The sequence below is a fragment of the Streptopelia decaocto genome, assembly GCF_964273445.1.
Source record: "Streptopelia decaocto genome assembly, chromosome: 12".
NCBI classification, from domain to species: domain Eukaryota; kingdom Metazoa; phylum Chordata; class Aves; order Columbiformes; family Columbidae; genus Streptopelia; species Streptopelia decaocto.
The window spans coordinates 11,620,007-11,641,004 of record NC_138667.1 but is presented as its reverse complement, the minus strand read 5'-3'; the positions used below and the strand labels follow the sequence as shown (position 1 = coordinate 11,641,004).

The following is a 20,998-nucleotide window of genomic DNA, read 5'->3' as shown; positions in this document are numbered from 1 at the left end:
ATCTTCTCCTTGTGATCCATTACAGTGTTTTGAGAAAGCTGTTTTTTCAGTACTAAGATGGCTGAAATTCTCTTTTTATAGATTTAAAAAAAGCAGTAAGGGAAATCTCCTTGCAGTTTTTGTAACATTACATGATGGTAAGTGCTCAGAGGTCACTTCAGTATGGGATTTCATTGGCAATTAGAGAATCATGTTGTTGTGTAAGGAGCTTAAATTATAATCAAGAGATGACACAGCCTTTGTTAGGACTAGAAATTAATTAAAAGATTGGTCAGTCTCTGAGAGCTACATAGTTAAAGGCTTTAGAATAATTTCATTCTGAAACTTTGCAGTATCATTTAGAAATTCTCAATTATGGATAACATCACTTGGATTTACACTATACAAGTCATGTGTGACTCAAAATTTAGCTGATGTGTGCTCTCAGGTGGTTAGATTTAACAAATTCATTTTCAATTAGCAGTAATTTTGAAGAAGCTTCACAAAACCCAAAAGTATTCGACAGACTACTATAGATTCCTTCCAAAAATTATAGCAATAGGTTAGAAATATAGTTCTCTGCCATTTAGAAGCCCAAAGAGGATAGTTTCATACTGTTATATCACAGCTAGGTAGAATATTCTTTATGGCAACCTCAATATATGAGCAACAAGAGTTTGTTTATCTGGTTTATAATACGTTTAAATTTTATATACATTGTCATTTTAAGAGGAAATTACAGCCCTCCCCACAATCAGAATGTGATTATTAAAATAAGAGATTGACCATAACTTCAGTTAGGATAAGACTTAAAATATACTTATGTGGTTCTTACTATAACGTGACCATGGGAAGACCTTGGAACATGACTTTCCTATCATTGCTCACTGAGCTGAGGGATATTTCATCTCACCACAAGCCATATCCATCCCTGTCAACTTAACGGGAGAATATACATTTAAGGGAACAAAAGGAAATGGCTCTCCCTTGGGACCTAGCATTGTTAAATTGTCCCAAAGTGATTTCAGTACATCTGTTTATGGTTCATTCTCAGTTTCAAGCTTTAAAAATATGTCACTAAAGTTCCTTATAAGGGAAGGCTTGGTTGAAGGAAGCAGTAAATACTAATTTTCATGGTTTATACCACTTCATGTAAAAAATCAGTAATTTGTTTCATGATTGATGCTTAATTGCAAGAGTTGAAACAAACTTCCAAACATGACTTAAAATGTCCTAGAAGATATTATCAGGAATTCTGTACTGAATTGTTGAGCTGAAAAATATTGATGACAGTGAAACTTACATGACTCCATTGTTTTGACTCTTTCTCTTCTTATCTAAGTGGCAAAGTAAAAGCCTCTAAATGTGCAGTATTATTTTCAAAGTCTGCTGGAGGAACCAGGGGCTCAGCTTATTTGTCCTAAGGCTGGGTTTGGACCTCCAGCGGTCAGTGCTCTTTTGTGCTGTGTCCACGACACTGTTTATGAGGTATTTGGAGTGATTCATGACTGTTGCTTTTAGAAGTCAGATCCTCTGGTAGCCTGTATGTTTCCAGGACACTTACTAATGTGCTGAAATGTAGATCGTGAGCTCTCATCGTTGCTGGTATTTTCACACTTTGAAAAAAGAACATGGTGAAGAATAGAGGAGTTACATACGTTGGTGATAAGCGAATCATGGAAGGCAAGCAACTGCAGAGAGTTTCAAGAGCATCCTAGGAGTTACAATGGTAAAATTAACTGCTATGAGTGTTTTATTTTGAAGCAAATACTGTGATGAGGGAACTTGGCTGAATGCCAGTCCTACAGTAATAGGTGCGGGAGTTTAAATTGTTGCGAAATTACTTTAATCTTTGACATTTTTTTCCATTTTTAAAGTGCTAATGTACAGTGAAGTACAACAACAGTAAGAATTTACAGGCAAAATCAGCGGCAACTGGTACCCTGCAGAGATACAAACAACACTGCATTGCTCCCTTCCACTCTCAGCCATCCATACATGCGGCTAGCACACATGTACACACATACATTCATACACGTTTCCCTTGCCCACCCCCATATTTATACATTCTTTCTATATACATATGTGTTCGGCTGTTCCACAGCACTTCCATGACAGCTAAATAATTGAATGTGCACTTCCCTGGGTTTATGTGGCACTTTCCCTGCATTCCATTCTTGGTTCAGTAGCCTCTCTGGCAATTGACTGGGGCTATGGTGAGCCCCTACCCTGTGCCACTCTTGTCACATAAATCTACCTGTTCATTGCTGGCTTCCTTCTAGAGCTACACTGAGAAACTGTGCAAAGGTCTGTTTCTTCACCTGGGCTAAACATCAAACGAGTTTGTGTACAAAGAGAACACACTGTTCAGAATCTGTTCATTCCAGCATCATGTTTGCTCTGCGGTCGGTTTTGCCATTCAGTGTGTCACAGATGGCCTCGTGCTCCTCATTGCTGGAAGCTTGGCTGCCAGCAGGAACGTGCCCATTGCGCTCTGTTAAGAGATTGAAGGTGAAGAAGTGGCATGGGTCCTTTTGCCCTCTGCCTTCCTGTAAGGGGCTCAGGAAAGAGCTGGAGCTTTTCCATTCCTGGAATGTGCACATCTCCATATGTGGGTGAGTGATTTTGCTCAGGTAGCCGGGGCTGGGAGATGCAGAAGATAATGTCCTCTGGCTGCCGCTTAGGAAACTCCCGCTGTCTTCCAGAGAGTCCTTTCTAGGGTGTTCAAAGGAGCACCGATTCCAGTTTCTGTAGCTGTAGGCCCACCACCCCAACTGCTTTCGACGGTGGCACTGGCATTTTAGGATCTGTATAAAAGCCCTCTTGAACTCTTTGCTTGAGCAAGGGTAGATGATTGGATTCAAGCAGCTGTTAAAGTAGCCAAGCCAAAAAATCACCTTGAAGATCGTTTCAGGGGGCTTCAGAGCTGAAAACAGAGATCCTGTCCAGAATAAACAAGAGGAGACAATATCTGAGATAATTGGTTTACCTGCCTTTAGGAAGGGTAAATGTCCCATCAGATCACTGTTAGAATCTGTTTATTAAAAATCTTTAATGCACATTACTTTCATTTTTAGTCATTTGGTAATAAAATGTTATTTTAATACGAAAATGCTTTCCACCATCTGAAAGCTGAAGGATCACATAATCAACGTAGAACTGAAAAATAAAAAGAGGTCCTGGTATTTATATATACACACCTGTTGCACTAACACTTATTGATCCCAATGAAAGATCAAACCTCCATTGTTGAAGCTACTGCACAATGCACATATGGAATAAGGTTGTGCCTTCTTCAAAGAGCTCTCATACGTCATTTTTGAAGAAAAAGATCTAACTGTTCCCATGCTTCTCAGAAGGAACGTGTTCAGATGTATCTCGTACATTCTAATACATTCTCTGAAAGCTCCTAAACATCACTTGATTTATCTAGATTATTGTGATAGTACAAACCTCTTGAAACCTGAAGTTAGTTGTGGTACTTCGCATATCCCAGGCATTCACAAAAATGTTGTAACCCAAACAAAGAGGTTATTTTATGAATACTTCCTCTTCCGTTCAGAACCAAATAATTTCCATAAAGAGGCTGCCCAAATGAAAAACTCACACTAGGAAATAAATTTCATGTACTTTTAGTAATAAAAACATGCAATTGATCAGCTAAATTTAGCAAATGGGGCTTTATAAAAGAATGTATGGCATTTTTAAAGCAAAACAGGCATTCAGCAGTCATCCAGCTGGGAAAACGCCTTTGGGTCTGGCTGAAGTAATCGAAGAGTGGGGATTCAGGAGACAATTCTTATGTCAAGAACTGGAGTTAGATTTCAAGACTATTTCAAATGGAAGGTGATACTCAAGCCTGAACGTCACATCTGAGAAGAGTGACCTTTTACACTGGAGTAGTTTCAGAATTCCCTGGGCTGTGAAAGCAGCTGAGTCAGTTGTGACAGTCGAGATGCCTTAGTGGGGAGGGATATGATTCTAGGCATATTTCCCATCTCAAAGCAATGTCAAGGCCATGGCTCGGGCCTCAAAACTATGCAAAAGCTCTTCCTGGCTCCTTGGGTAAATAGCTCTTACATGCCATGGCAGATACGGCTGTTTATCTCAAAGACAGTGCTGGCCTGGTGCTGACTACGGGTGTTTGAGTCTCCTTAGCTCACAAGAAAGCCAAAAGGAGACATGTGTCATTCCTCACACATGCACTGCCCTCCTCAATGCGTCAACTACTCCCTGAGCTGGCTCAGAAGAGAAAATAAGATGCTAAGATGGCATCAGCTGTCTGAAGAGACTCTTCCTCCCCCTCACTTGGGCAATAGGAGTCAGGAAAAATCCTGTGAATCTGGAATAATAGATTATTTTCCCTGGCAGTGTTTTGGGATGGTGCCAGCCAGAGCCTCAGAGCTAAGTGACATGCTAACCATTAAGGTTAAAATGGATGTGTTAAGTTGCAAGCTTCATAGTATTGATTTCCTGACTCCTGTACTTCACTGACTTACATTCCATGTGCAAGACTCTTGTAAGTTGAACCCATGTCCCTTATTGCTTTGTTGCGGATGGTCATTTGCAGGGTTTGATCAACTGTTGGAGGTCCTACATCTGTCCTGACTGATACTGCAGGAAGTATGGAGTACGTCTAACATCAGAGAAACTGAGAATTGTGTTTGACAAATTTCCAACTGATAAATCAATGCAAGTCCTTAAAACTCCGTCCTGTGAGTGTTCCATACTCTTCGATGAAAAATTCAGCAACAGTTAATGTGACTTTTATGGAATAAGCCGGTAAATAGGTGTCAAATTCTTATGAAGCTTTGGGAAAATTGATCTAAGTTTATAAGTGCAGGCAAGATGAGGAAGATGCTCCAAACCCTCCCTCATACACAGTAGCAAACCTTTTCAGGATTAATTCTGTAAATAATAATTGCTAATATTTTCCATTCAGTTTAAGGAAAAGAGAGGCTTTGTGACTTTGCAAAACAAGTACAAAGCATTATTATATACAATAAGGAACTTTTTGGAGCTCATACTGATAAATTTCTTAAATTGTTTTCTGGAACTCCTTTAAAATATAAATGAGTTTTAGTTCTTAAAGTCTAGTAAGGCTTGCGAAGTGGCTAAAGAGCTCCCATTTTTTCTTATGTGTGGATGCTGAATGAGCAGTGTTGAATTTTTCCAGGTCATTTGGTTTGCCTTTCTCTTATACTGTAATAACTGAAAATCTACAGAACATTCCTCTACCACATTTAAATATTTTTAGGCAGCTTAAATATGGACAGATAAATGCTATGGTATAGTTTTCAATAAAATAAAATAAAAAATATTAAGGGAGTTACAGAAAAAATGGTGAAATTCCCTAAGGACAAATAAAATGAGCTAAGCAATAGAAAACTGGGAACCAATGCAGATAAATGACTTGTGATTGTATAATCTGTATCACATGAAGCAAATGTAACTACATACAACAAAGACTAAGAGACCAAGTAGGGATAAAGGTAAAAAGCTGTGTGCTGAAAAATGCCAAATCTTTGTAAACTGCTTCACGTAATATGTGTTCCTTAAGAAAAAAAAGGTAAGGAGCTTATGTCTATCTTTCATGATAAAGTATTTTTCAAATGCCATTTGAAAAAAATGACAGCAGACCATTTTTGGCAGCTGCAGCAAGAATTTTCAAAGCTCTTTTATATTAAAGGGCAGTAACACAAAAGAGCAACCCTGACTGACAGAGGCACCTTGTGTTCAGGCCTGATTCCAGAAAAATCACTGAGCCCAAATCAATAAGTTAAAAACTGTCATGACCCTAGCTGAGTCATTAACAGAAGATCTGGAGATAGATCAGTTTGGAAAGCTATGTGGTAGTGTCATTTAAAAAGAAAGATCAGTATTTAGTTAACAGTAGTAGAAAAGTTTTGAAACTAAGGAATCCAGGTATAAGGGGTTAGTGAAAACACTGATCATTAGACGTTACTTCATTCTCCACTCTTTCATGTTCCGCACACAGCACAACGCAAGTGTTGCTTAACTCTTAAATTATACACAAACTAGTAGATTACATTTTCACAAGAAGGCAAGGAAGTATGCTGTTCTGAACAAGGTATATTAATTTGATAATAAGACATTATTTGCAGACTGGTGTGTTAATTGCTTTTATTTCAGACTGATGTATTAAAACTGGATAAAATTCTTCTTAACTCCTACCCTTCATTCTATGTATACATATATATATATGCACCTGCTCTGAAGGGAGATGGGTTTCATCTATGAATTTTGTCTATGGTATAATGTGCTATTGCTTCCTATTTTTTTTCAAAAATCAGGTGGTAGACAATTATTCCAAGAAGACCCTGGCAATAACAGAGGTTACTGCAGACCCCGAGAGAGTAAGTTCATATATGAGAGCAGGACTCATTTGCTCTCAGATAGCACTTTTCGCCTGTCAGTCATCCTGATTTTGTGCCATCCTCCTGTTTTTACCAGCGGAGAGCTGGGGGAATGTAAAAGCAATCAGCGTAAGGTGCTAAATCATTTTTAGCAGTAAGGATGTTTTCACCAGGAATAGAGCCATGAGACCTGGCACGACTCAACTGCTAGAACTCACAGTGGGTAGTACAGTGCATTCAAGTAGTGTGTTTCAGGGGTCCTGCTGCCTTCACCACCAGCCAAGAAAAAGCAGAATTCAAGAATATTTCCTGAGATTAACAGAAACTGTACATGATCAGGTACATTGCTGGCCCTGCAGAGGCTAAATGCAATGACTACATGATCATAGCACAACTCCAGCAGTGAAGGGATCCCTGGCTAATGAAGGGATCCTCCACCACCAAACGCTACAGATGCTCTGAAATATAGTAGCTTTTTAGTACAACTTTCTTCATGGTGACTGAGGAGAGACGTGACAATTTGTCTTAAAAAACATAAAAATAACATGCAAAGAAGGAGGAAACTAAGTTGTTTTCCATGTCCACTGTGGCAAATATATGAAGCACACTGATTTGAATTACAGCAAGACAAACTGAGATTATGGATTAGGAAACGCGATCTGTCTTTCAAGACAGGAAAATTCTGGAACATGCTGCTTAAGAAGGGTGTAAAAATCCAACCCTGGAGGCTCTTAGAAACAGAGTAGATGCACATCTACTGATTTATGTATAGCTGATCCAGCCTTTGGGTTGAAGCATGCCCTGAATGACCTCTTCAGATCTCTTCTAGTCCTACTTTCTCAGGCTAACTCTGCAGAGTATAACTGTGTTCATTAGGAAAACCTTATGGCTTAAGTTTTGGCAGCCCAAAGAGTGTTACATTTGCAGTACTGGAATCCCACTGACACTGTAGTCTTAAATCTCTTTGGTAAATATATCCATAATTTAGGTTGAGGATTAACTGTTAGAAAAATGGAGTGTCTGAGGCATATACTTAGTTGGGCACTTATTCTCTTCAGGGTTTTGGAAAGTTTCTGAGTTTTTGTGTACAGTCCCTCCTCACTCTCTACAGAGAGAGAAGAAAAGCTTGTTCTTATCCAGGAGGTGGTTGAGATGGCTGTTGCTATACATGCCATGTACTTCTAAATATAGTTTAAATTGGTGGCTATTATGCAAAGCTTCACTGCCTTTCACCTTATAAAGACACAAAAAATATTTTTATTAGCTTGTATGTCTTTAATATTACCTTTTCCCCTACTTTGTTCTTGGAATTAACAATACTTTTTATTTAGCTGCACGCATGCTTTACCTCATAATTAACCTGTCAGGAGCAAACAACTGTAGGCTGTTTTGGTACCTAGATTAATTGATAAAGCTAAGCCTACTAGATCCACTCTCTAAACATCAGACTAATATTTCCTCCCCTAATCTCCAACTACTTTCCCATCACAGTCTGATAAACAGATTAAATATTTCCCTGTACTGATTTAGATTACTTTTCAAAATGGCTGGAAAATGTTGCATATGATTATCTTCTCAGTGATTTATTTGTGATGGGGTAGCCAGAGTGGCTTCTGTACTCAAACTGGTCACTTTCCTGATGCCTCATGTTTAACAGCCTCACTCTAAGGGAATGCATATTTTCTCTTTTACTGTTCTGCACTAAACCCTGTGATTTATTAGACATAGCACTGCAACCTTACCTATGATACCAATGAAGTTTTTGCAAAGCCTGTGTCCACCACAAATGGAGAACAGGAAATGTTTCAGAAACTCAATCAGCTTTATCAGTTTTGATGGTTTTTTGACCGTTTTCTAGTTGTGTGCGTATACAGGTGATCAGATACCATAGTGATTAGCCGGAGCTTACACCTGAAAAATAACATGTAAGATAATGTTTGTGAGCTAAAACTTTTGAAATTACCTTTGATATCTCTGTGCCATTGTGCTCTATGTGCTGCTTCCAGCCACACAGAGTAAAATAAACGAATATGTATAAGTGACCAACAGTTGTTTGTGATGACAGCCATTTATAACATATAACTGGGTTCCACTGTGTAGTTATATTTCCTCCCTTCATCCACCATGCAAGGTACATATATATATATATTTATACCTGATGGGACTGAAAGCCAAGAATTAACAGAATTACGGAATTATTGCAGTGGGAAGGGATGTTATAGGGTCTTGTGTCCATCCTCCTCCTCAAAGCAGGGTCGGCACTGCATCAAGTCCCCTGAAGCCTTCCCTTCTCCAGGCTGAAGAAGCCCCATTCCTTCACACTCTCCCCTCACAACGTGCTGCAGCCTTGTGATCATTTTAGTTGCCTCCACTGGGCTCACTGCAGTTTACTGTTGCCTTCCTCTGCCAGGATGCAGTACCCAGACACGGTCTAATTAGTGTTAAGTAAAAGGGCTTAATCACTTTTTTACTGGCTCCATTCCTGTTACAGAGCCCAATATTCTGCAGCTTGCATCTGATAGGGGCATCTGAATAATTTTGCATCCTATCTTAATTTTTGTATGAGTCATCTTCATCGGAGAGGGTATTCTCTGTTTGTATATTTTCAAGGATGCCATATATTTATTATTTGTACCCAGTGGGAGGAAAATTTTAAACGATTAATGATTTTTTAATCTAAAATTAGCCACGTTCTCCTTTACTGTCTGCCTTCTCTTTAATAGCTCTGCTTTTTCTTTTTCTGTCCAGGCAGGTTCACTTTCCAGTTGCTTATTTGCTTTCTTCCTCTTAACTTTTAAATATTTCTTTCTACTCTCCTTATGTCTTATGTACTTTTTAACTCCAACTGCTAATCTTTTTTCTATTCACCTTATGTTGTGGTAATTGACTTTCTATGAATTAGATTTTAATAAGCTGTGTATTCAATATCAACTGAGTATTTTAATTACTTATAGAATCATCGGTTCTGTTCAGAATCAAGTACGTGATACTTAGGTTAGATAAGAATTGGGCAAGAGTACCATGAACTTCCTGGATATAAGGAGAAAAAGTCTATGGATGCATTTGGAGTTGTCAGGTGCTGTGTTTTCTGCCTGTTACAAAAAGTCATATTTTAAAATCTTCTAAATCCAGCTTTGCTTAGGTGAGAGCCAACATGGTGTGAGTGTATGTTCCTCTTTACTGGAACAAATACATCATTTGTTTTTGTTGAAACAAAATGGTTTGTAGTTGTTTAAGTACCTTGCTGAGTGTCACTTGATATACCAGTAATAACAAACTAGCTACAATAAATATGTCGTGAAACTATAATGGGATAGAAAGAGGGCTTCACTGCACAGGTTTCTGTCCGTGTCTTAAGGTTAAAGAGAAGCCATAAAATTTGAAACTAATTGTCTTTATTCGTAACAAGTAGAAAATGAAGTGTTTCAAACTTTGAAACTCTGAGTGGAGGTATTCTGGAGAGAAGATCACCATTGTTTGAATACCATAAAGTAGAAATAGTTAGACATTTGGTAATAAGTATTTGGAAGTTTTGTTACAGGGTCTGCTCAAATTTAAGTAGTTAAGGTATCCTTGGAAGGCAAACATATCCTCCTTTATTCGGAGGAATTATTCTGTTTTGGTGCAGATATAAGTCATTCTGACCGGAGTTAAAACTGAACTATTCAACATTACACACGAGAACATGCCAATGTTTTAAAAATTACTGTAGTGATTTAAAGCATTGCAAACCACAAAATGATAACAAATGAGTTCAGAAACATGAAAACCAGGAACCTTCAACAGCATCAAACCCTGTCTCAAGAAGATAACTTTTGCAAAAATGAGCATTGTTTTGCAAGAAATTTGTTTTCTGATGGAACTCAGCCATCCTATGAAGAGTGACTTGGTTGAATTTGCACCGTGGCGCGCGGGAGCCTGTCCTGGGGCTGGGCAGCAGGTGGCTGCGCTGGCCGGGCCGGGAGCCTCCGCTTCCCCTGCGGCTCCCGCTCTGGTTCCTGCTGCAGCCGAGAGTGCCGGGAGCTGCAGCCACCTCCCGATGAACAGAGAACGCTCAAGCGCTACATGTGCACAGCTAGTAAAATTCTCCCTGTAAAAGTAATAAGCTGCCCGTGACCAGAGTAGTTATGAGTATGAATGTAGAGAATGTGGAAAGGACGTGTTTGTCTTTTATTTAAGCTTTCTGCGGTCCCTTTTACCACATGCTTAGCCAAGTCAGCATGCCAAGGTTTTAAAGCTAATTGGATTTGTAAAGCTCCTGATTTCTTTTCTTCCAGCATTCGGTGTTTGTTTACATTCCCCTGGACTTATTTAATACAGGAAAAACCCCCACAGTTTACAAACAGTAAAGGATGAAATAGAGAGTATGGTTATAAAATTAAGAGTTGACCAAGCTGGGAGGGACTGCAGGCCTTCTGAAGAGGAGCGTCAGGATAGCTGTGAAAAAAGATCTCGAGAAATAGGAAGAGCATCCAAAATCAAGAGTATAAAATTAAATAAAGAGAATGAAATGAAAGATGGTTAAGTTACTACTACTACAACCAAGTAATGATGGCTAGTGTTTGATTATGATTTTTGAGCATGTTGGCGTCTTTGTGGGATACCTTGGGGTGCGTATCCCAGTGGTGCCGGGGCTGACGACACCCTGGGGATCACAGTAACTGTGCAGTAACCAACATGGCGCAGAGCAGCACTCCTCTGTTTGTGGGTAACGTGTGTGTGTGTTGGGGAGAGAACTTTGCTGTTGAGGAAGGAGAAATATCAAATAAGGAATAACTGACTAGATGATGATATTGCAGAAGATAATGTGGGAGAAATAGAAATACAAATATGATGCTGTTGCAAGTACAGCTGTTCTCATTCTTCATTATATTAATAGGTACATTACGTATATGTCCAAGGTTCTAGGCCACCTATTAAGAAAAATGTCCTGGTTGTGAGGAATCTATGTGCTAGAACTGACTACCTATAGCAGTTGCAGGATACTCTTTGCTGGAGTCTTCTGGCTGTACAGTGAGCAAACACTTGTGAGGGGTGGTGAAGGTCTCATCCAACCAGTCCTCACCCCTTGAGTCTTTCATTTCTCTGTTTTCCAGTTGAGTGAAGGAAGGCAGAGAAATCTCCCCTAACTGGCCTGAGAAGGTAAAAGTTTATACTCATTTCTCCATCTCATTCAAACACAGAAATAAAGGTCTGCTAACTAATATATTAGTGATACTGACTAAACTCAGTAACTCCTACCAATCTAAGCCCTGATCCTGTTTCGACAAATTCTTAAACAAACAAATGAAAGCAGCAGACATACACATTGCAGAACCTGACCATAAAGAGTGCTTCCTTCTATGGACAGGTTTATGAATAAGAACAAAGCCTTAGGAAAACGTTTTCCTTTCTGTCTTGTAGGCTGAGAAAAGCTATTGTTTTTATTTTCTTATCCTAATTTAAATCCACAATTTCTTATAATCCACACTATTTACCTCTGATTAAGGGTGCCTCATATTTCAGATTAACAGATCACTTTTATGAGACCTTCTTGAACTTTATTCACAATGGCTCAAATTTCAGAGCCTTTTAAAGGCTCTAGAAAGAGAGACTTATCTAGAATGTTCAAAATAAAACCAGGACTTTACCTCCCTTGAAGCTTTGCTAATGGTAGTTGTAGTACAGATGGAGATCAGATCCTTTTACTAAAACCCAGAGTTGCTACACCTTCTTAAGCAACTGTAAAGCAGAGTAGCTACATTTGACTTTTTAAGGAACAGTGACTATGTATTTAACCACGGAACTACTAACATTGGCACTTCTGGCATGGTAAGATTGTCTCTGATAGACAGAAGTTAAGAGATAATCTATCATATCATCTGCAGTCCATGACTGTGCTTCCTACAGCACCATACAAAACCTGGTGTTGATGCTTAAAGCATTGAGAGTTGAAAATTATTTTAAAAAACTTATATTGCAACAGACCATTTGCAAGTCAATATTTAGAGAAGCAATAGAAAAAAACAATTAGGAGTTTATTTTCCCAGCCCAGGAATTAAAAAAAAAAAAAAAGGAAAAAGGTGGAAATCTGTAGTTCGAAAAGGAACAAAACCAACAACAAAAAGCAACAGGATTAAGGTGTTTTATGCCTCATCCATAGTTGTCGTATTAGCAAAAATTCTGAGTAAATCTTGAATAACAAAATATGGAGATACAAGATATGGAAAATAAATGAGATACAGAAAAATTCCACCAAGCACATTTTGGCACAAACTTTACATATCCTTGTATATATACTAGTCTACCACCTCTCAGTCCAGAAAAGCTATGATGAGTTACACCACGGAGAGAATTCACTTGTGTTTAAATTGTGTTACCCTCACATAAATATAGGGAAATCAAGATCAATTTTAGTAAGAATCTTGTTTGGTACTCTAAAGCTGACAGTAGACAGGGACAGAAACACGATATTATTGTTATTATTTTGTCCAAAAGAGTTACAGACTGTTGCAGCTTGCTAACTAGAAAGAATACTGGCCAAGCTTATACTTGTTTTGCAAAGGATTAGCTGATGAAGGGAGTCTAGAAAAGTTAATCTAAGTCTGCTGACATTTAATTTATTTTACTTAAATATCTTCTATTACTGGGCATGCTTTGGTGTGTTTTTCTCCCTGTCTCACTTCTGACTTATAAGCGAAGCAATCTGTCTTGGACATCGTCAGGAAATAACAGGACTCTAGTATGGAATTGAATAACGCAGATACAAAGATCTTGTATGAACTTCCATTATATTTTTTCTCTGTTATTACGTAGAAACTGATAGTAATTGCTTTTCCGTCTCTAGTTATCACTTTAAAGCACATCAAAATAGCTCAAAATCTTGCAATGGAGGAGGACTTCAGTGAAGATATTAAAAAACTCATCACTTTTTGTTCATGTCTGTATTTCACAGAGAGCTACACTAAAGAACATGCAGCAGAGATCTTGAGGTATGGCCTCAATGCTTTTAGGACCGTATGCATATGTGTAACTTTACTCAGTGCTTTCATCATGACTACCAACCTGAGCAATAGCACATGTACTTGCAAATGCCTTTGGCAGAAGGACCTTGTACCCACTGCCTTGCTGGGTGCTGAAAGCTGGGTTTCCTGTGAAATTATCACTTGTCTCCTGTCTTTGATTTCAATAGTTTTGAGATTTCCTATTGCTGCCCAGTGGCTCAGCCCTGATTTTTTTCTTTCCTTGGAGCTTTCTGATCACCTGAGGTAGGATTTGCTGCAATCCCTGATGTTGAATAGTCACCATGAGTTGATTTCTTTGTATTTTTTTTTTCTGTATTGCTTTGTGTATTTGCTTTTGTATGACCATACACTTTAAGATTTCCCTTTGTTCCTCTGACCTGCAAATCAAAAGCCTACATAGGAAGTACCCCAGAATTTGTGCAGTTTCATCCGCTTCGATAACAAATAGCTTTGTTCTAAAAAATATAAGTCTGTCAGTAACGGATAATTGGCATCCTTTGCAAACCAAAAGGCTTAAACCAGGGCTTAAGGGAGGCTATTTTAATAGTAAAATTGATCATAATGAAATCATCTAGTCCTCCACTTGTGACAAAACATGCTGTACTGGTCAAGAAATGTCCTTATGATGTTTAGTTTTACAGGAATTGGCTAGAAAATAGGAGGAGCAGGTTCCTGCTCATCTGTGCAATTGAACATTGCACTAGAAATTGATCTGCCAGTGGGCAGAGGGTCAGATTGCCAAATATATCATTAATTTGTCCAAATTCCGTATAACTATTAACTTGAGAGCATCCAATCTAGAGAGCTAGGCTGGTTAGAGAGGGGAAGAGGGGGCAAGACCAAAATGAGACTGAAGACAAACCAGGCCTAAAACCTTGCAGAAAGCAGAACCCAGTAGCATTGACAGCACTGGATGTAATGCCCTGAAGTGTTTCCCATGGGAAACTAAGTGGCCTAATTTAGTATTCTTGGTGCAGAGATGCAGAGGTTGGCCTGATGTAACATAAATCTACATCCTGTACTTGAATAACATTTTATTTTAGGAATAATTTTGTATTGGCTGACCTGTAACATGCAGAATATTTTTATGTTCTTTTTTATTATTTCATAGAAAGGTTTCATAAGGTTAGCATGTAAGGATAGTCAAAACAGTTGTATTTTCTTTATGAAGCTCTGGGGACCTTACCCCCCTGGCATTTGAGTTACGAGAATTTTGTTTCTGACTTCAGTGGACAAGATCACAGGTTTTGTGGGAGCAGGGGGAGTTCAGGTCTGACTGAGAGGTCAATAATGCTCTGCTGGTCTCTGCAGTTAAGCAGGAGGCTGGGGAGGCTACTGTGCTTTGGGTAAAGTACTGGAGGTAATGAATTGTCCCTTTGCTGGGGGGTGTGTGTGTGTGTGTGTGTCTGGGAGAAGACTGGCAAGCCCACTCTGATATCTCAATTAACAGGAATGAGACTAAACTTTTACCTAGTAGCCACGGGGAAACATATGATCCTTCATTTTGGATTATTTGTTTTAATAAATGTATTGGCATAAAATTGGATATTCCTTTTTTTAAAGAAGGAGTTTTAATGAGTGTTACTTTATTCCTGCAGGGCTCTAGTCTTTAGATAAAAATAATCTATTTTAATCAGTGTTTTTCAGCAATACATATTTAACACAGTCCTGATGCCTAAGAAAGGATTTATATGGGGGGAAGAAAAGAAACATTTGTTTTAAAGAACCAAGATATTTACTCTTCAAAGCTGAGTCACTGAATTTATGGCACAAGAAGTTGTCTTAAAGACACATATGTCATCATTTTATTTTTTATGCTGCACCACAAATAATTTTGAGTGTCAAGACAACTGTTTACAAAGCCACAGAGCATTTAGGAATGTGCGCAACAAGGACATTCTGTAGCTCTTGCTATGTGGAAAGAATATCTGGTAGCTACGGGAATAAAAACAAATTTCTCACATGATTCTTTTTGATACCAGTTTTGCTGCATCACCAGGCACTTAACACTAAATGCAGCACAGTTCAGTCCTACAAAAAGAGATTGTGGGTCATTCTTCATGCTGATCATTTCATGATGCTCAGTACATCATAATGTCAGTGCTGTGATTCCTCTCCATAGCTGTAAACAGAGCTCTGTCAGAGAGATTTCCATGCAAATCCAGTGAAAAACAGTCTATAAATGTTGATAATATTTATTTTCCTTTGTTGTGGAATATTTGTTCAAGCAATATCCCTGCTTTCAGCACCACATCAATTCCCAGTATGTGTCTGCCACCTGATGCAATAATCCTTTGTCTGGGATACCAAAACGGGTGGCTGCAGAATATATTGAAATGTCAGAGAGGGAGAATTATAATTTCATCTCTGAATCTAGTAGAGGAGCTGAGAACACCCTTAACATGAGGGAAACTCCTCTACATATAAGCAGATTTGTTAAGACATGATTTTAGGAGTTTGAGTTAATGGTGCAAATATAAGGCATGAAAAACACATTCCAAGGAAGAAGCCTGTCCTTCCAGTATAGTGAAGGTTAGTTGCTAGTCTGGTCTCAGTAGCAGACAAGGTATTGTAGTTTGCAGTCCTGCACTGATGAGCGGGTGGGTTGTGATTAAAGCAGCCCAGAGCACCTGTAGAGGGTTTTGTAAATCATCAGTACCTTTTCGATTCTTTGGTTTGCCAATCACCGGAATTGATTTAATACCATTGTGAGCATTTTGTAAGGGTTCTTAATAGTGTTTAATTTAATTTTGTGACTTCAAGACACAAAGTAAAAGATTTCTGGTATGAAGAACGCAGCACACAGCAAGCTCCTTAAGACATATTTCTCCACTGCTCTACTCTCTCCTCCAGTTAGGAACGGCTGCATAATGCATGTCAGGAAAAGATCTTTTCCCCGCCTGTTTTACTGAGCAATGCTTTAGTCATGCCTAACATCACTAATTAACTTTGCACTGCTACACAGAGATGAAAAGCACAAGGTTCTGGAGTGTGCTGAATAAATTAAATAAAGAGATCAGGGATGAGGAACAAACCCAGCCCTATTCCTAGTCAGCAAAGAGAAAGCACCTACTATTTAAATGCATTTGAATACTGCATTGGATACTATGTGTAGCTTTTTCCCCCCTTTCTTAGACAAGTTTGTCAGTTGAGTTGATCCCCTGAAAGGATTTCTAGACAGAGGACGGGAGGGCCAGCAGTCTATATTGCAATGCCAAGATGCTGATTTTTTCCCTCTTCAAGCTGCCACAACGGCAACTCTTTCTGAACCTCAGCCCTGTGGGGCACCAAGAGCTCACAGCGCTGGGGTGAGCGTGCTGGGGCTTAGGGGCCCTTGGTCTGTGTTGAGTCAGAGCCCCCAGCCAAGGGTTTAGCCCTTCAGACCCCCAGCAGCTCTGCAGCACACAGTGTGCTGTGGTGGAGGCTCTCAGGCCGTCACCCCTCTGGTGCCTTGGACGCAATTGATATGAGAGATAAAATCGTTTTGTGACAAGCAATAAATTCTCCACTCATGTGTCTTAAGCAATGACTCATTAAACCTGGCAGGAAAGACCAGGCGTTTTGAAATAACCTCTCAAAACGAAAACTGTCACTCTTTCAAGAAACTTAATTGTTTCTTACATTGCTTCTGCGCTGTGACCATAATGTTTTTAATGGACTGGTCTGCATCTGTGTTCACTGAACAGCATCAGTAGCTATACTGGCTTCTGCTAGCTAAGAATATGCCCTACTGCATTCCCATTTGCCTTTTTCCTTCAAAGTTCCTTCACTAATTCAAAATCAAGGAGGCAATCAGAGGATCATGACCTACTGGCTACATATCTAGTACTGCTACTTGTACCATGTGGTGAAAATTATTTCTATCCACAGCTATGTATTTTTGCAATAGCTGGAAACTTGCTCTTTTATAAACTTTCTTCCAGACCCAGCACAAGGACTTAAACTTCAGTAGCCAAAGAGAACTCACAATTTTCCTTCTGTTTAGAATTTTTCGCATCATTAACATTAGTTTTATGCCGATTGTGAAGCATAAATATTTTTAAGTTTATGATACAATAAACTAGAGATTATAACATTGCCCTGCAATATCTAAAGTACTTGTCTTGCAGTAAAAACTCCAGTTTAAATTATATTACACATTCACTGATACTGTAATTTTACAAGACTTCACCAGGATCAGGTTGCTCAACTCAGTTTAGTTTTCTGCAACAGTCTCTAAAAATATTCGCTTACCACTCAATTAGAAATGTTTTGGTGGGGTAACTAAGTAAACACTAATACAGAACATTAATAAAGGCTTTTTTTCCTTTTACTTTTTTCACATCTTCCCATATTTAGGCTGCCAGATTGTCTGTGTCTCAGAGAAATTAATTTTGGACAGATATTTTTGAGGGCTTTGTAATCCAGTGTCTTGAGATATTCCACTTCAGAAATAGTGCTAGAATTAAAGACAATACGAGCAACTTTCAAAAGGACTTGGGAACACAGGGCAACGTGTTAAGGCTACATCAAACGCTTTAGTAATATTTCAGAGTTGAAAGTGAACAAAGTGGCTGCCAAAAGCTTGCATGGCAATCTTCCGAAACGCCTGAACTAAGACCTAGTGAAACCAATGAGAACCTTTCTATGAGTATCAGTGGGATTTGTGTGTTTGCCTTTGGGATTTGATCAGTGATGTATGAACTGAGAACTAGAACTTTTTCAGCTTCCCAAAGCTCAGGAGAGTTTTGCACCTCATCATTAGATCAGGTTCATTTCCATTTAAGACACCTAATAATGCCAGAAGACCTGCTGGCTTATAGTTTGGACAGCTAACAGTAGTTTAAAACAAGAACATTTAAGTGCTGAACTCTTTCTGAGTTCTTAGTTAGGATTTTTGTTAAAGCATCCTATAAAAATGTTTCTGAAACCTAATTCAATTCAAACAAAGAACATAAAGGGTGATTTAATATATAAACTCTGAAGATATTGTTCCCTGATTTGACATGTGCCCCATCACTGAGAAGGACTACGAGATGAGCAGACTTTCTGCAGGCTGCACACTTCACAAAGTTTCAGCATAACTCTGTAAAAGCCAGCATCGGAGTGCATTACTTTCGCTTCCTTTCATCTGTTCACTGCAGTTCTCAAAATGATATCTACTTCCCATTCATCTGATTTTTCTCTAGGATAGTTTTGTAGTAAACAACTAACCCGCTTCCTCCCCCTCCCCTCGCAATCCCTTGATTACCAACTTACCTAGTGGCAGAACAATGAAGAAAGGTAGCCAGCACAAGATGAACATGCCAACCACAATTCCCAGTGTCTTGGCTGCCTTCTTTTCTCTAGAGAATTTAAAAAGTTTGAAAGCTAAGGAGTTCCTGGGATTGTGGCCCTTGGATTTGGTGCTGTTTAATGTGTCCTCATGAATGTTCTTGTAGTGAATCCGTAAAGTCAGCTCCTTGGAGTTAGACATCCCTTTCATAACCCCAGCTTCCAGGTTTTTCGTAGTCCTTTTTGCCACTATGTAGACCCGACAGTACATCACAAGGATGACGATTAAAGGAATGTAAAATGATCCCAAGGAAGAAAACAAAGCGTAGAATGGTTCTTCAGTGATACGGCACTCTTTATCATCCTTGGGTGCTGGTTCTTTCCAGCCCAAAAGAGGCCCAATAGAAATCACCATGGAAAGGACCCATACACCTAGGAGAGCTAAAATTGCCCTTCTTCTTGTTACCAAAGTTGGATACTGGAGAGAGTAACGTACCCCTATATATCTATCTATAGAAATTGCACATAGACTTAAAATAGAAGCTGTACAGCATAGCACATCAACTGCTGCCCAGATATCGCAAAATATCCTCCCCAAAACCCAGTAGCCAAGGACTTCCAGTGTAGCAGAGAATGGAAGGACAGTAAAACTCAGCAACAAATCTGCTATTGCGAGGTTAATGATGAAGTAGTTTGTAGGGATTCTTAAATGTCTATTGCAAGCAACAGAGAGAATTACCAAGATATTACCTATAATAGCAAAGAGTATAAAGGCACCTAGGATAAGCCCCACAATTATCGCCCTACTGATATCCAAGGCAGGTGAATCCAGATTGCTTGCTGTCTCATTGGAGCTGTTTGCAGAAAGATTGCCATTATTTAGTGCAGACAGTTTCAAATATCCAGGTATTGATGAATTGGGTTTATCGCCAAGGTAGGTATTCATCTTAAAAATCAGCCTCCATATCAAGTTATGGTTGGATCCCTTGCACAAAGCGCAGGTGGTTTGAGTTCAGCTGGAAGTTATCTCTCTACCCAAGAAGTTGCTGCAAAGCACCAGCCGGTTTTAGATCGAGAACTCATCTCCCCAGCAAGCTGTCAGCTACGAGCATGTAAAACTTGCACAGCGTGAAGTCCTCTGAAGGCTGTCAGAAAACATAGGCTGTTCGAACTTGCTTAATTTCTCATACAAACTCGTTTAAACAGAAATTAGCAGGCAGAAGTCTTGGCTGGAGCTTGAAAGCAGCTGTTTTGATCATGACGTTCCTGAAAGAGAAGGGAGGTTTAGTGGTTTCCCTTGCGCACTGGTGGCTCTGTTGGAAGGACGCCCCTGTCTAGCTGCGGTGACATGCGTCCCCAAGCAGCGTTTGTCAGCGCTGAGGCAGCTCTGCCCGAGCGCTGCCTGCGCTCGCTGCCGGTGCCGGTGACATCACGGCGGCCGGCCCGGCGCGGCGCTAGAGGGCAATGCAGTCCAAGTTATTAATAAACTCCCGTATCAGGGTCTGAAAGCTAAACAAATGGAATATATCAATCTCAATTAAAGCATTTGCCACATAAATCTGGATTGAAAACCTTTAAAAACCCCCAGTTTTATTATCTGGGAAAAAACACACTCGGTGGAATGTGGTGTAAAAAGCAATTTCAGTAAAAAATGATCTAGCGCCCTTTGCCTTTATTTTGTAATCAAAGTGAATCACATGCCAATTTAGAGAACTAATCACCTCCCACCTTCTAAGGACAAGTAGGTAGGTTCCAAAAATCCCTAGTTTATTCATGGGTTCAGTATTTAGTGATGGCATAAAAACATACATGGAATAGTCTGTTTCTAATTGTAAAGTTGCTGTTAATAATGAAAAGTAACAGGTTATCAAAATAAAACTCTCTATTGAGATCTTTTTGTTTTTTCTATGCTCCTGTGTACCAGGCTTCGTCTCCTCTTTTCTACCTAGATAACTTTTCCAAGCACATGTGTCTTGTGAATCCAGCCCTGACAGAGCTGAGCACCCCTACAGCCGAACCGAAGGCAATGAAAAGTATTTAGTAGTCTTTTCAAGGTATTCTTTATGCTTAAGTATGTTCCTGTATCTTTGCTAAAGGCTGTGAGATCACTGAGACTGTTGTTAACTTATTGTAGCTCTGGGAAAACCTGCAGTATACTATACATGGAAAAAAAAAGAAAAAACTAACAATTTATTTATTTTTTTAGATATTAGTGTTTAATGATGAAAACAGTGGTTTCTTCATCTTGTGTAGCTTTGTGTCATCAGGTGGAGATAAATCCCAGAGCTTTATAGCTCAATGCCATTAAAAACAAAAGGTGAAAGATTAACTGAACATAACTGCCAAAATACTGCGCTCCACTTTCTGTCATCAGATTATGTCCTA

General features: G+C 39.1%; 1 protein-coding gene across 1 annotated transcript; it reads right to left on the bottom strand.

The window, feature by feature from the left end:
* Positions 1-1,804: 1,804 nt before the first annotated feature.
* On the bottom strand, positions 1,805-19,925 carry ADRA1B (adrenoceptor alpha 1B). Its single transcript, XM_082063424.1, has 2 exons — positions 18,599-19,925; positions 1,805-2,920 (listed from the first exon to the last, which is right to left on the bottom strand). Exons 1-2 carry the CDS (start codon positions 19,557-19,559, stop codon positions 2,358-2,360), a joined length of 1,524 nt encoding a protein of 507 aa, XP_081919550.1. The 5' UTR covers positions 19,560-19,925; the 3' UTR covers positions 1,805-2,357.
* Positions 19,926-20,998: the final 1,073 nt, after the last annotated feature.